The sequence below is a fragment of the Cyphomyrmex costatus genome, unplaced genomic scaffold, assembly GCF_001594065.2.
Source record: "Cyphomyrmex costatus isolate MS0001 unplaced genomic scaffold, Ccosl1.0 scaffold5, whole genome shotgun sequence".
Lineage (NCBI taxonomy): Eukaryota > Metazoa > Arthropoda > Insecta > Hymenoptera > Formicidae > Cyphomyrmex > Cyphomyrmex costatus.
Window position 1 is genome coordinate 5,521,824 of NW_017279267.1, and position 16,514 is coordinate 5,538,337.

At 27.9% G+C, this 16,514-nt stretch overlaps 1 protein-coding gene across 1 annotated transcript; it reads right to left on the reverse strand.

Annotated features, from left to right (window-relative positions):
- Positions 1-274: 274 nt before the first annotated feature.
- LOC108778325 (octopamine receptor beta-2R) lies at positions 275-5,428 on the reverse strand. The gene is made up of 3 exons (XM_018545468.1): positions 4,159-5,428; positions 2,829-3,059; positions 275-533 (listed from the first exon to the last, which is right to left on the reverse strand). Exons 1-3 carry the CDS (start codon positions 5,151-5,153, stop codon positions 443-445), a joined length of 1,317 nt encoding a protein of 438 aa, XP_018400970.1. The 5' UTR covers positions 5,154-5,428; the 3' UTR covers positions 275-442.
- Positions 5,429-16,514: the final 11,086 nt, after the last annotated feature.

Here is a 16,514-nt window from a genome sequence, read left to right on the forward strand (position 1 = left end):
TTCGTTTTCAATCGGAATCTCCTTATGTGCTTCCACAGGAACGATTTTATCGATCCTTACGAAACACGACACATTTTTCATTAGCTACGAAAGCTTAAAAATCTAACTTTGGCAATATGACATAATCTATGTATACATGCTTGTTTCCAGCTTTATGCAAGATACATCCACCATATTTGCATGTATTTATTGTCACCGTGAAAAAAAAACGGTGAATCTCTTTTTATCCTCTTCATTTACATCTATTTGGCGAAGAATTAGATAATGTCTCGACACGATTATGTTTACACGCGCGCATTGTGTTGTGTGTATATGTATAGTTACGTTTAAATTGACGCACGCGCATATTTATATACATACATATGATACATATGTATAAGTGTTGTACATAGATGCGTATTTTTTGCTCTCGCTTTTAGAATCTTGGGAACGTAGTTTCGTTTCAAAGACTGCTGCCAAATTCACTTGATCTTCGTCGATCAATGTGCTTTATGTATGTTTCTGAGTATATGCTCTTGGTGCGATCATCATATCTAGAACAAAATTAAGCAAATCGAGAGTTATTTCGGAAAAATCGACGTAAACGGAATTGTTTGTATAATTTAACTATAAATTACCTCAAAAAAGTTTATTAAGATAATTTAATCTTTTAGCAAATCTTTTTACTAGATGAACTAAATAGAAGCTTGAATTTTTGTATATAGGCCACCTTGTATACGATAAATGAAAAATATATTTACGCATCCTATAATTTTGTATTAAGTCTACATAAAAAAAGTAAAAGTTAAATAATTGTTTATACAATTATATAAGATACAATAATATTGTAGATACTAATAAAACGATAAATTATATATAAATCTTTTTATCAAGAAAAAATTAATATGAAAGAAATATGAATGTGTGTGGAAGCAACCCACAAAACACATAACTTCTATATTTACCAGTATGTTGTAACGTTAAACGTAAATATATAATAAAAATGAATTTTTCTTTATTTGTTCGTCTGTGTATTAAAGTACTGATATATCAGATTTATGCAAGTTAATCTGAATAAATAGATTAAATTTTAGTTTTAATTTCCGTTGAAAAATCAAGAAATTATCATGTTTTAATATTAGGTGATATTTCAAATAAAACCAGCGCGTTAAAAACATTTGTTGTGTAACGAAAAGGTAATCATTCCGTTTAATCCCTTGATTCCCGTATAGTTGTCAGTTCAATCGTCGCACATCATCGCGGATGCAGCTCGTGCGAGATACGCAGTATATGTAATTGAACAGAATAATAGAGTAATTGGTGCAGGGAATGAAAATGGAGATACATGACGCCATACATCCACACGGATTAAATTAGATTTAACTTATGAGTTTAATGATCATTTCTTAGAACTACAAATATAACGCCTTCGTCATAAATTCGAATTATACTAAACGCCTTGCGTATTTTATTCTTTGTTTGTCCCATTAGTTCCAATACAAACATAACTATTTATTATTAGTGATAATAAAGCGTTGTCAATAGTTACTGACACACAAAATACAATTATACAATAACGCCAATAAATAATACTGTTGCACTGTAATTTCTATAACTTTTATATATGACGAATTGATTAAAGACACAATTAATTTCAGTAGCATATATATCAGAAAATCTTTACTTTGTATGAATTTAACCCAAAATTATATTTTTATTTAATTATAATAAAATTAAGAAGTTGTAATTTTATAAATAATAATAACTGTCTCCTCTCTGCTGGAAATAAATTTCTGAAATCAATTGTAAAATCGTAGAAATAAGAAACAAGAATAATCGAAATATTGTTGAATGTTTTAATAATTGAAAAACTTTTAATACTAAAATACTGTGAATTCTAGAGATAATTAATAAAAACTAATAAAGGAAAATGAAAAATAACGAGAAACAATGCAAATATATTTAATATTTGTAGATATATTCAAAGAAATTAAACATTCAAATATACTATGTATATTAATCTCCTGTATATTAATTTATCGGAAAGATTGCCGTATTATACCATATTGTCGATATTGTATAAAAAATTTTCTAAAAGTATTGATTGGTTGTATGATAATAAAATTTTCAAGTTTCTATAATAGAAATCCCTAATTTTTCAGTCAATTAATTAAAGTTTTCGATAGATTTGTCATACAACAGAGTGGCAGTGATACAATTCCTGTACATAGGATACAGTGACACACGATAGAAGTTGACACAGTAGTTAATCATTTTTCGCTTTTATGAAAAAGCGGTAAATTGATTGACTACCATGCCAATTTCTACTACATTCTGTGTACGGGAGCCAATATTGAAATACGAAGTAAATAAATAACTGACATTTTGACTAATCGATAGTAATAGTTTATAACAGTTACGATTTATTAACTGTTACAAAGTAACAGATACAAAAATACCGCACATCTCTATATGTATATTACGGATTTGAATGTGTATATAATTCCTCATAAATTCGTTGTTCATTTCTATTTTAAGATAAATTGAATTTTTCATAATCTTAATATTTTATATTAAATTGTTAATGAAATCTTAGTAAAATAATACTGAAATTCAGTCAATTGATATTCAACATACAAAATTCAGTAAATATAATTAGATTTATTAAAATTTCAATAAAAAATTTCCATTAGTCATTTTAATTAATTTTAAATGTGTTTTAAGGGCATTTTTAATTTATCGGGTAAGTATAATGTATAATAGTAAGACAAATAAAATTTCAATAAAATTTTAAAAAGAAAAAGCGATAAAATAAAATGCATACCTTAATCTGTCAGACCAATTCGTACCTGAGGGATGGTCGACGAAAATCCAGTGCTTCGAGATCCAATGGCTCTCGTCTACAGAGCGAACAGAAAGCGCACTGTAGAGTATTTTTGAACGCTTCTCGAAAGTCGCGATTAAAATATGCATAAATCAATGGATTTAATGCTGAATTCGTATATCCAATCCAAAATAGAATCGCAATCACGACGTCGGGACACGGACAAGTCTCGCCGCAAAGCGCTGTAATGACGTACCTAATAATTAAGTTAATAATTATTTATGTATATAAATGTTAAAAATACAAAAACAGAAAATTATATTTCAAACTCAAACTTCAAAAAAATGAAAAACATGAGAACTAATTTTGTTCAAATTTAATACTTATTTTAAGTTTCTGTAAAATTATTCTGTTATTTTGTATTTTTAATTTAAAATAATGTCTGCAAAAAATAAAGTTAAAATATTTCTATTTTATTTAATTTGTTATTCATAGGGCAATCAGAAAGATACTTTACATAAAAAATAAATAAAAAAATATTATATTCTTTATCATTCTGCTTTAATAAATTTAAATTTTGTAAAACTGAAATTAAAAATATTCTTTTTTGCTTTAAGTTGATATTTTAAATAATACTAATTAGAAAATAATAAATGTAATTAAAATATAAAAATTATGTCTCTTTCTCTCTTATTTTTTTACTTATTTATCCTCATTTGTCTTTTATTAGAATTTTTGTAAAATAAAATTAAAATAACTATTTTTCATTAAAAAAAATTAATTCCTTTTTTACAATTAGTCTTCGTAGAAACTTTAAATTTTTTCTATTTAATATATAAAAAAAAATTAATTTTTCCTCTTATATAATTATCATATTTTTGATAGACAATACACGTTGAAATAATATAACTGTCATACTTTTGATAGACAATATATGTTAATATATTAGATTTATGTTATGTAGTTAAAAGTTGTTTTGTCTTGAAAGTAACTGAAAACATTCATATGTTTCTAATTTTTGTAATTAATCTTTTTAAAAAGAACTTTACATAAAATGTTTTAATACATTTCTTACTTTTTATATGATTAAGAATAATATATAATTTTTCCAATTCTATTTTATTTTATAATAATAGATCACTAAACCATTTTATTTGTGTACATGTGTTAAACGTTTTACCAATATATCTAATTAATTATATATCAAATCAAGTATTGATAAATCTAACGCTATCTATCGAATTAAGAGAGTAATCTATTATGATTAAGAATACACCAAAATTAATTAATTTTTTAGCAATTTAGCACATTAACATGTAATGTTTAATTGAGTTAATTGTTAACAACACACATACCAAAGAAAAAATGGCAACCAGCAAAGGATGAAAGTACCCATAATGATACTCAACGTTCTTGCTGCTTTGTGTTCTCTTTTCATCTTCATTATATGTTTATCTTTTGTGGGTGTGTGTAAATGCTCGGTGTTTATTTCATTTAAAGTCAGAGTTTTTGACGATCCGGCGCTATTGAGCTCGCCATTTAAATTATTAAGATCTTTACTTGGTCTGTGACTGAGCAACATGGCATTACCCATTCTGCTGTGCATCTGCTTCTCTTGCTTGTTAGCCTCTCTGAATATAGCAAAATATGTGACCGCCATGATGGTACACGGTATCCAAAAAGATATGCTTGATGACAATATAGCATATATTCTGTTGACCTTAAATTCACAGAGCTCTGGATGCTTGTGCCTATGCACGCTGTTTTCTTCCGTTGTGTACCAGCCGCAGAAGATTGGCACGAAGGAAATGATGGCCGGTGACACCCAACAAGCTAGTAGCATAAATGCCACTACTCTCTTCGTCATGTTGATGGGATATTTGAGTGGCTTTACGATCGCATAATATCGATCTACAGAGATACACATTAGATGGAGTATTGAGCTAGTACTAAAGTAGACATCTAAGGAGTTCCAGACGTCACACATGAAATAACCGAAAAGCCATCTGCCAGTCACCTGCACGCTAGCGTTAAAGGTCATCGCGAACATTGCCACCAACATATCCGCCAGTGCTAACGAGACCACAAAATAGTTGGTAATTACTCGTAGCTTTCTGTGTCGTATCACTGATACCATCACCAGTAAATTTCCGAATAATGCCGTGGTGATGATCGAACCGAGGATGCAGATCTTCACGATTGCTGAGGGCATGTCTGACCAGTTGACCTCCATGGCGTTCACCTCGGTATTATTGGCATAAGGATTCTCCTCGATCGAAGTGACATCCAATAGCGATGTCATGTCGAACGAGGAGATCTCCGTCGGATCGAATGTCGTTTTTGCGGTCATGCTCGCACAATGACGGCTTTCGCCACTGAGTGTTGATCGTTCTTTAGTTTTTTCTCTTGGTCGAAGAGTTATGTAGGAAGATGATATTAAGTGATGGAAGTTCCGACTAGTTGACGCACTTGATAGATGTTCATCTTCGATTCGAGCATCAAGAGGACTATTTTTCCCCGTTTTTTGGTCTTCAGTTTGTTTGCCAGCGTAATCGGTAAGATTTATGAGATTTACGAAGAGATTTATTTGAAAGGAACGTCTCGTAATAAAGTTTTGGTGATGCCGTCATATATTTACTCTTCAGAATCTGTAAATAAAAACAGAAAAGTTTTTTAAAATGTCAAGAAACTTTTTTAACTTACTATCGCAATGCAAACGAGTAAATGTAAGCGTTCGTAAATGTATGAAAATATTCTTTCCATTAAGAAATTAACTGCAAGATGTACATATTTAATTTAAATGAGATATAGTCGAAATAAAATTTTGTTTCAAAATATTTGAGATATTCCATTATTTGTAATGCCACAAAATTATTTGATACATTTTTTTCTTAATGAATTATATAAATACATATTAACATTATTAAGTTGTTAATAAAGTACATTTAATTTAATTACAGTATCTAAAACTTCTATATGCAAAAGATACATTTTAAAATATGTGATAATTAAAAATGAAATAATAAAGAAAAGTTAATGTAAGCCACTACTAGTTATTCGTGTATGTAATTGATATATTAAATATAGACGTTCAACCCTGATTTTTGGGGGTCCTCGTGGGGGGCGTACAATAAAAATTGATTAGTAACATTTCGTATTATTATAAAGTAATGTGTACAGTCTCCAAAGCCGTCAATTCGATCGATTATTAAAGACAAGAATAAATCGACATCGAAGTCATATTAACAGAAATACTACATCGCAATTTGTTATTACAGAACATAAAATTGAGCATAACTATGATTTTGATTGAAACAACGTATTCTTGACGAGGAAAAAAGTAAGAAAATTACAAAATTGTGTTTTTTTATAAATTTTATAATTGTTTTATATCTAAAGTAGCTAATATTACTAATATTCCTAATATATTAAATAAAATGAGGATTACGGAGTAATCTGAATTTTGTCTTTATTAGACTAAATTCTATAATTATCGATGATTTATATATGATATTTTTATATATAATATAAAATAAATAATTACTCACTCAAGAAAAAATTTCATAACTGATATTATATGATAGACAAAATAAAAAATAAATAAAAAATAATTTAAAATATCATTATATAAAATAGAATAATTTGACAGTTAATTTATCGTTTAGTAATTTGTCATTCAAAAAAATTATATTATAATTCAGAACAAATTCTTCAATAGCAATCAGATACAAAATATAAATTACGGATTTTACTAAGAAACTTAACTTGAAGATATTTAAAATAAGTTTTTAAAATATTATATTGAGAAAGAATTTTATATAGGATGTTCCGTCATGTAACCGACAGACAAGCTTGCTTATACCGTTCTTGAGAACAAAGTCGGATCGATTAATGGTGTATAAGAACTGTTTTGCTTAGAATAATCATCGATTTCGTGACAGAACACTCTGTATTAGAAGAAATAAAAACTGTTGAGAGAAAAAAAATTAGAGAGTGTTTAAATGTACGCGCGTGCGAACGCACACGCACGCATGCACGCACGTACACAATATACTTGTAAAATATAAATACGTTTAAATAAATATTTTATGTATAATGTTATATATATATAAAGAAAGTAAGAATAAAAGTTAAAATGTATTTTTAAAAATATACAATATTTAAAATTTTATGCTATATAAATTTGATGTAATTTAAAATAAAAAAAAATTTATACATATATCTTAAAACTTTTTACACTCATCACTATCTTTTCTTTAGATGATTTGTATAGTTTGCTCACAATTGTGATGTAAATCGTAGATATTGCACAATCCATAATTAAACTTGGATGCAATAGACAATTTATAAGCAAGCCTTCGGCATTATATACTCTTCAATTGCTGTATTTCTTGGAGATTCGCATATCAGCTGGTACGGCAGGTTTCCATTCGCTTCTACTTAAAATGAGGACACGTCGGAAAAGAGCTGGCAACCTTCAATAGAACGTCCTTTTCTCTTTCCCTGTTTCTTTTTTCCTCCCCTACACCTTTCTCTGTCACTTCTTTCTCTTTGCTCTTTATATCTTTCTATCTCTTTCTCTAGCATAGTAGTTATGTGACGACAGTGCTGTGTCAAGTGCACTCTCGTCGAGCCTATGTAATTTATGATCCGCTATTTTTGCGGTATATTTAGGTCAATTATTCCAGCAGTAGCGGCGGTCGACCATGAAGAAGACTGGGAGAAAAGCTACCGTTCAAAGATGCCATTTTTATTTTTCAATGAACCGATAATGCTAATATTGTCGAAATCAAGAACAGAGAAGAAGCGAGTATACCAAGTAAAGAAAAATAAATTATTGCATTATGAAACGACACATTATTTATCAATTTATAAAGATAAATAAAATTTTAATTGAAATGGATACAAATATCATTAATTTAATAGAGCGATAATAGTTTTATTTTAACTTTATTTAGACTTTTATGATAATATTTTTCTCAATTGTATAATTATTGTAGAGCAGTTTTTGGCGATAAAAAAAATTCTGCGTGAGATCTAATTACAATAATTAATGTTCTTTTCAGTGTAATATCCTGCTTTTAGCACAGAATAAAATAGGATTATAACTAAATTAATATCTGATTTATACTTAAAAAATATTAGAAATGAGAGAGAAAAAGAGAGAAATAACAAATAAAATTAATATAGATATTGTATGTTTTGCTTTGATGCCCCTTTCCGTGTAAATAATATTAAAAAATATACATATGATGGTAAGTACAGCTTTTATACAATTCAATATATTATACATATAATATATCTTTTAAATTATGGTTTAATTGTAAATATGAAAAAGTAATCACATTATACATATGTATATGACTAAACGATCGATACTGTATATAATCTATGTTATTAAATAAAACTTTAGATTTATATGTGAAGTACTACGGTTATTAATGCAATGTATTAATAAAAATCAACAGGTGATACGCAAAAGTGATGAAGAAGAACATTTTTTATTTAATGCTAGATAATATACATATGTTATTTTATCATGTATACCTACATATGTATATATATTTGTCTCAAGTAGGTTTTTCTTCATATGTGTACATTTTGTTTGATATATGTATAATAAGAGATAGAGAAGAGTAAGATTGATGTGACAAAAGAACTGTGCTTTTTCTCTCTTTTTTATTCTCTCTCTCTCTCTCTCTCTCTCTCTCTCTAATTATATGACGTAGACAAGTGTTATAGTAATAGTGTGCTACAAAATTGTTTTATCAAAGGACTATATAGAGAAACTGTTGGCGAATATTGTTGCATCTACTATCTGAGCAGAAACATACGTTATAATCATTTGTTGTATATATACAAGTAATATTGTTATTTTCCAACAGTTTTGAAAAAATTCTATTTATACAAAAAAGGTCTACGTATATAAATATACGTACTTACGAGAAGGCTCGGGATACATATCTCGTTTATGTGGTAAAGAATTGCATCACGTAACGATGCCGAGCATGTAAATCGTATACAGGCGTCTATTGAATATAAGTAGAATTCTCGACGCTAAGGCTGGCCAAGGGCAAACCTCACAGAATTCGAAAGATCAATGATGAGTTGGCCTCGTATTTTGCCGTTCTCATAATGAGAATTTCTCGCATTTTCGAGCGTTTGTATCCGTGTTAATGTAATTTCGTAATCGCGCATAAAATCTCATAAAATCTCATTAAACCTTTCATAAAATTAATAAATTGAAATATTGTCGTCAGAATTCCACGCCAATTATAAATGTCTAAATTTATATGTAAAATATTCATTACGATATCATATTATACATACGTTTCTATAGGGGGTTGAATAGTTTGCATGGGCAAACTGCTCCAACAGTTTAATAAGCCTAAAATATATAAGAAATGTGAAATGCTTAAGTCATAAAGAGACAGTTATATTAAATACTTTTTATTATTTTTATCAAATATTCTATTTTTTGTTCTTAAATGACCTATATTGAAGTTTAATTTACAATATGTTAATAATTTAATAAAAACATTGAGATATAAAGTATTGTCATACTTTCTTCTTTTTCTAAATACATATATATATATATATGTGTATGTGTATGTATACATATATTCTGTATACTTATATTTATTTTCAAATAAGGCACGATAAATTTCTTTAATATTTCGAATTTGCGAGCTTTTTTTGAAGTGATTTTTCTTGATAGAGAATTGCTAAATAAATTCTTGAAGTAACCTATGTAATGAGAATTACTCCCCCGTGATATATCACCTCGTCTGTAAAATGTTTTACACTATTAAAAAAAGTTTAAGACTATCGGCCTATAAAGAATTTGTATCCCGCCGAAATACTGCTCGTGTCACAAAATGGTACTTAAAAGTTTTTACTGATACTCTTATATATTTTTTAAACAAGCGTGTATAAGCGATATTGTAATTTTCGTAATTTGTCAATTATAGTAATCGCCGCGCCGCGCCTCGGGGATTATCCTGACAAATTACGAAAATCACGTAGGTCCAATACAGGACTCGCATACGCTAAAAGCCTCTCAAAACGTGAATAGCATAGATAAGTCATTCTCAACAATATTATGGTAAGGACTGTTAGTTTAACTCATAATTCGTCTTTCGCTTTTCTTTCAAATATTCCATCGTTTTTGCGAAAACAGCACATTAATTTATTATTTTTTTAACATGCATAGAAAAATGCGGATAATTTTTGATATCAAATCTTTTATATAAATGATATATACCGCTTAAATTTTTTAAATTTAATATAACAATTCTTTGTTTGAGCAGCGTATCTATATTTTGACACCCTTTTTTTATACATATTATTAAAATTCTTTTTACCGTACAACATTTTCTGTTCAAACAGCGCACCTGTATTTGACGCCTTATAACGTTCCTTTTTTTTTTTAAAAAAAAATAAGTAATTTTTTTATTGACAGCTGCATATTGGCTTTAGCTTTTTAAATCAAATATTCTTTATACGGTTCTTTTTACTATACAACGGTTTTTTGTTCGGACAGCACATCTATATTTGATAACTTATCCTTTCCTTAAAAAAAAAAGTTACATATTATTTAAATTCTTTTTACAGTAAAACGATTTTTCAGACAATTTTATTTCCATATAAAATCTTTTTCTGTATTTTTAGTATCTAGGTACAGGTACAAGTACTCTGGAAAAAATGTATCGAGGTACAGGTACACTAAAAAAATAAAATACCTTAATGACAAAATTAATGACGTCTTTAACGTTATTTCGACGTCAAAATGACGACAGTTTGCTTGTTAGATATGATTTGTATATTTCATGTAGTTGCATGTAATATTTGACTTATTATACATATATTTTATATGTACATACATAAATATTGTATGTAAGTAAGTTTAACATATAAAATAAAATAAAGTAACACGTATAAAGCTATTAATTAATTTTATTTAAATAATTTATTTATTAACATTTACTTATTAAAAAGTAATACAATGAAACTTGTATCATACTTGTACCTAGGTACAAAATTTCTATTTCTTCGAGACTTCAATTATGCAATGAAGGGCAATTAAAAGATACGATATTTCTTCTTCAGATAATTCTACGTACATGTAATATTTTATTGAGCGCGTTAACTTAGAACGGCCAAGTGCTTTTCCATAAATAATGCAGTTCGTTGCGACACTGACCTTCGATCGAGAAGCCAGGATTGTCGTGAGTCTGCATCAAGTACGCTGCCAATTCATACCAAACACCACTGACAGGTCTGGCTTCCGCATTGACTTGACCACGTGCTGGCACCGCTTAGTAATGTGTGCGTAACATTTGGGTGTTGTACGTATGAGAAATTTGATTACGAATGTGGCTCTTTTCCATAGTGCTCATCTAGCTAAAATTTTCCGTGGATGCACGTTTGGTGAAATCGTCAGGTCATCGATAAAGCGCAGAGCGGTGGCAACGACGAATCGATGCTCGTCCGACACAAACCTCGTGCCAAATGTTCAAGCTTTATTATCCGCTACGTAGTTCTCGCCTTCGTTCTACTTCATATTCTATCTATATACAATATTATACGAGCTGTCCAATATGTCGTTACGAGTCCAAATTTTTCGTGTCTAAAATTCCATCATTAAATCAAGATTTAACAAATTCAATAACTAAGTATTAAATTTGAAAAAGACTAACTGAAAAATTAAAAGATAAAAGTGTTGTTTAGAGTTTGATCAATATAAAAACTTTACTGTAAGTGTACATTTATTCATTTTGCAAAAATATCTAGTTATTAATACAGAAAAATTAATTCCAAATTGAAGACAGTTTTTACTATAATTATAAAACTAAAATCATAAATGAAATAATGCTGATAAAATAATTAGAAATTTAATATATTGTTTATACGTTTATATGTTTTATTGTTTCCATATATAAAATAACAATGTTATACTTATTGTAATTTTGTTCTTGCTATTGATATATCCTGTTTTTAGAATATTTACAATGTATAGGAGAACACTGATGAAATACGCTACACGTTTCGAAGAGAAGCTATACTCTTTTAGAAAAACTAAATTCTGAAGTTTCGTAGTTACAAAGTTCGCAAGATTGCTTAACGATAAATTGCGTTTGGAGCCCTTCGTTTTCGATAAAGAGAATTATTGGAGAAACGTCCCATACAGCACAGATCTCCAAGGAACGTCTTTAAGACATCCAGAGGATGTCCTCTAAACATTCTAAGGACGTTCCAGAATGTTTATCGGATAAAGTGTGCTGTATAATATAGGATTATGATAAGACGATGGACAAAATTTCTTCCGAGAAGTCTTGTGAATTACGGATAGATGAACGCTTTGCAATACGTATAATATCTTTTGTATGATTAAATCAAATTTAATGTACCACAGATATGGTTTTATCACTTTTATCCCAGACTTACCATTAAAAATGTTAACAAATCTACTACATCGAATAAATAATTTTATCTTCAGCTTTGTTTTTATGGAGACAGATATCGTTGCTTTTTGTTCGTTTAGCTCCTTTAATTAATAAATTGTTTATTATATATTTAAAATATTTTATTATTTATTTTAATACCTTTTATCATTCAAAGTTATTTGCGAAAAATTTTGCTGTTTATTATGCAAGACAATTTATTTTAACGAACTTTCCGTATTAAAAATAGATATAATAAATAGAAGTCTAGTTATATTATAACGGTAGAAGTAATAGAGGTAAATTACATATATAGCAGTTGTATTTGGGGTATATATAATTACCAATAATTTGTTGATTTCCTCCGCAGCTGTCTGCAGAGCGATTCTTCTCGATCATACTAATATAAATTTTATCAATTCATATTTCATACATTAATTAATATTTTATATAAACACTTTTGGTTGTAAAGATGATTTTTCAGGAAAATTAAACAGAAAATTTTCAATAAAATTTGTTCTGCAAATTATCATTTTAGAGAGAAATCTCTGTAAACATTAGTAAACAATAACACATTAACGCATTTTCATTTAGTTATTCTGTATAATTATTTTTCCTATTATGGAAATTATTGTGCTATTGAAATAATATACAAAAATAATTTATAAATATATATAACCATAATTTCAAAGATAACATATAAAAGTAATAAAGGACGCTTGTACATAAATATATTGATATACACAATTTTTAATTTTTATACTTTTTAGCTATATTAATTATTCATTTTTATTTTTACAAAAGGCAATTGTTATAATTACTTTTTACTTCAGTATTTCCACACACACAAACCTTATAATTTATTGTCATTAATCTTCTATTCTGATATTTTTCAAATTTTCTAAATTTTTCATTGACAATTAGTAACAATTCTTTGAAACTTTACTTTGGTAAAGTTAGGTCAGATGCGATCCGTAACTTTGTCTATTTTACAACGCGCGTGCACTCTGTGCAGAGGAAAAAGTTTACCTCATATATTTACTTCTATATTTACTTTTTCGTACATACATTGATTACATGAAAAACGAATAAGATAACGTCAGATCAGATTCGACTGCGTTCTGTTATATACTGCAAGTACTGAAAATGTAGAGTGCATCTAACGTATACCGTACATTTCCATTACTGACAGTGTATATCGGAATACTGCGTTAATAACCAATCTTACCTTTCTAGATACCTTAAAAATTCTGATACATATATTTTGATAAAATACATCAGAACTATATTACATTTACTATCTCTCATATAAATTTTAAATAAATTTGTAGAAAATACTATAAAAGATTAGAGTTTAATAATTTATATAGCTGTGTATATAATAAAAATATAAAATTAAAAATAATGTAATCTATAACAGGAATTATTACGATACAAAAACAATTGAAAATATAAAAGTTAAAGATAGCATTAACGCTAATATAAATACTTTTTTATTATAATACTACGCAAGCAAAATTACTATATATATTACAATTATGTTATGTTTATATATAGTAAAAAATACTAAAAGATACATTTTAAAATATCGCATTAATAGAAACACATACATATACACATAAGTGTAAGCGCGCATGTGCTTACTAGTATAAAATAAAAATACAACAATAAAAAATTTAATCTATTTCAACTAATCATAATAATAAGTTACGTCGATGAACAAACTATTCGACCGTAACATAAATCAAATTAGTAAACATCAATATACAATATAAATCATCATTTATGATACATTTAGGAGTATATGTTGTATAATATAAATAAAATTCCAATATGAACTTGTTAGTTAAATTTAGATATTTAAAAATAAAATTCAATATGTGTGACATGTGAATGTATACGCAACGTAATATCAGTTTGACAACTTTTAGTAATTAATCACGCAATGATTTAGTAACTAAACACGAAACATATATATACTAGACGATTTGAAATATTGACTTTATGAATTTTATCAACATTTCATATTCGTTTTATGCATGTGATATATAGTAATATATATTACCTAATAATATATATAGTAGTATATATTACCTAATAACATAATATTTCTAAATCTTTAAAAAAATGTTACAGAGAACATAGGTAAATTCCGAATATTTTGTAATTATAGCACAGAACGTTAAAAGAACGTTGTTGAGATGTTGCAATGTTAAATGCTGATGTGTAAATGTTTTCTCAATCTTGAATTTCTCTTATTTGATTTTCCTATATTGATTATCAATGTTGCTACGACGTTGAAACAACATTGAACAAATTAATATTAAAGTCGCTCATCCGGAATTAGTACGCCGTAATTAAACGTTTCCGAGATGTTGATCTAGATTCTAGAGTTTCTCAAGTAAGAGATTGAACACATATTTGGTCTGCCATATTTTTCAGGATCTTGCTTAAGATAGAATGAGATAGATTATGTATAAAATAGAATGAGATATCTACGCATCTGATTCTATTTTTTGTGCTATTAATCTCATTTTCTCTTAAATGTCTTGAAAATCGCGAGCCAATTAGAAATTGTCCAAACTGTATTCGATTTCTTACTTGAAGATTTCTAGTCGATGAATATATTGATGAATATATTGATGCAATATTATTTATAGTGTTATTTCATGATTAAAAATATCAATATTATAGAAACCTCTAAATCGATGTCAAAATTAGTTCATAATGATATTATATGTACACAACATACAAATACATATATTTTAAAATATTACGTGTTATTGAATATCTTTGTAATAAAAATCATACAATAATAATGATTTTTTACGTACTATCGACAGAAATTACATAGTGTAATGTTGAGATTCTAATAATGACTGAAGAATATGTGATCAATGAAATACATCTCTAATTACAAATTTTTAATTATGTAGTGATTGCTTATCAAATTATAATAAAGTTATGTTCCAAATACAATTTTGCGTTTCACTGTTGACAAACATTTGATAGCAATATTGTAATATAAAGTCCTTGATCCTCGATGTAACGTATATCCAATAATCTCGACAACTCGCGGTCTCGTGTAAAGGAACACGATAGTGTGCTTGTCTTACCGTGTCGGTATGACACTACCGTGTCTCCTGATATGTACTATATGTATGAAATTCTAAATATAAGTCATCGAATAATTAACTGAAATAAGAGTAAAAAATGACTTATAAAATCACAGTAAATAAACGTTATAATTTATTTTGATACTTTTTTATATAACATACTACGCACTGTATGAATATCATGTAAAAAATTTTTGTTTATACTTATTCACTCATAGAATTATTGGTTTTTTGCAAAAAAATTTTCTCGCTAATATTTTCCTTTTTTCTGTATTATTATTCTTACAACGTCATCTATCTATTATGTACGATTCATTATGCGTGATTTGACTTTTAACAGCGATGTATGACAATATATGACATATATAGCTATAACACTCGATGTTATACACTATATAATATTTATTACATAATATAGTTACATAGCGCAACACTTTTTACGAAATTGTACAATTAAAATGCGTTAAAATTGGTGAAAATCTGGTTACATGTGTCCTTATTCAATAGCTGCAATGCAGGTCGCGTCGTAGGGCAGCGATCGATTTAACGAGCGTGGGTACCGAGGTACGTGGTGCTTAATACCCTTGAATACGAAATTTGTAATTCGACCTTCAAGCTGACGGGCTCTCAAAATAGATAATCGAATGCGCATGTTTATTTTTGGTCGTTCTTAATCATATAAATAGAATGTCATTACTCGATCCAAGGGAAGCGACTCACGGAGATGCATATGTCTCGCGTCGGAATATCATTTCGCTGTACGAATGACTGTTTTCGCCAGTATGAACGTATCGTATTATGCTATCAACACACAAAAAAGATAATCTCATAATAAAAGTACCTTTTTTTGTTTCCATACCGTTTCTTTTTTCAATGTGTATAAAGTCTAAGAGAATTTTGTAAATATCCTGTTTATATTTAAAAACATCTTTATGATATTGAAGGTCTCTACTTGATGTCTAAAAAATGGTTTCTGCTGATTTTCTTCGTATGACACTTTTATGTATAAAATTATTTAACATTATTCTTTAACAACAGCATTTCCTGTCATTTTTCAATTTTCTTATGTAATACACGAGTATTCTGTAACTTATTGAACTATCTTCATCTGCGCTACTTTGAATTAAATCACAAAATGGAATACAATAAATT

Excerpts from the sequence above, each read along its gene's own strand:
- LOC108778325 (XM_018545468.1), bottom strand. The coding sequence starts at position 5,153 with ATGACCGCAAAAACGACATTCGATCCGACGGAGATCTCCTCGTTCGAC. Across the intron at positions 3,060-4,158 it reads TGGTTGCCATTTTTTCTTTG|GTACGTCATTACAGCGCTTT; the intron begins GTATGTGTGTTG and ends CTTAATTATTAG. Across the intron at positions 534-2,828 it reads TTTCGTCGACCATCCCTCAG|ATATGATGATCGCACCAAGA; the intron begins GTACGAATTGGT and ends ATTTTGTTCTAG.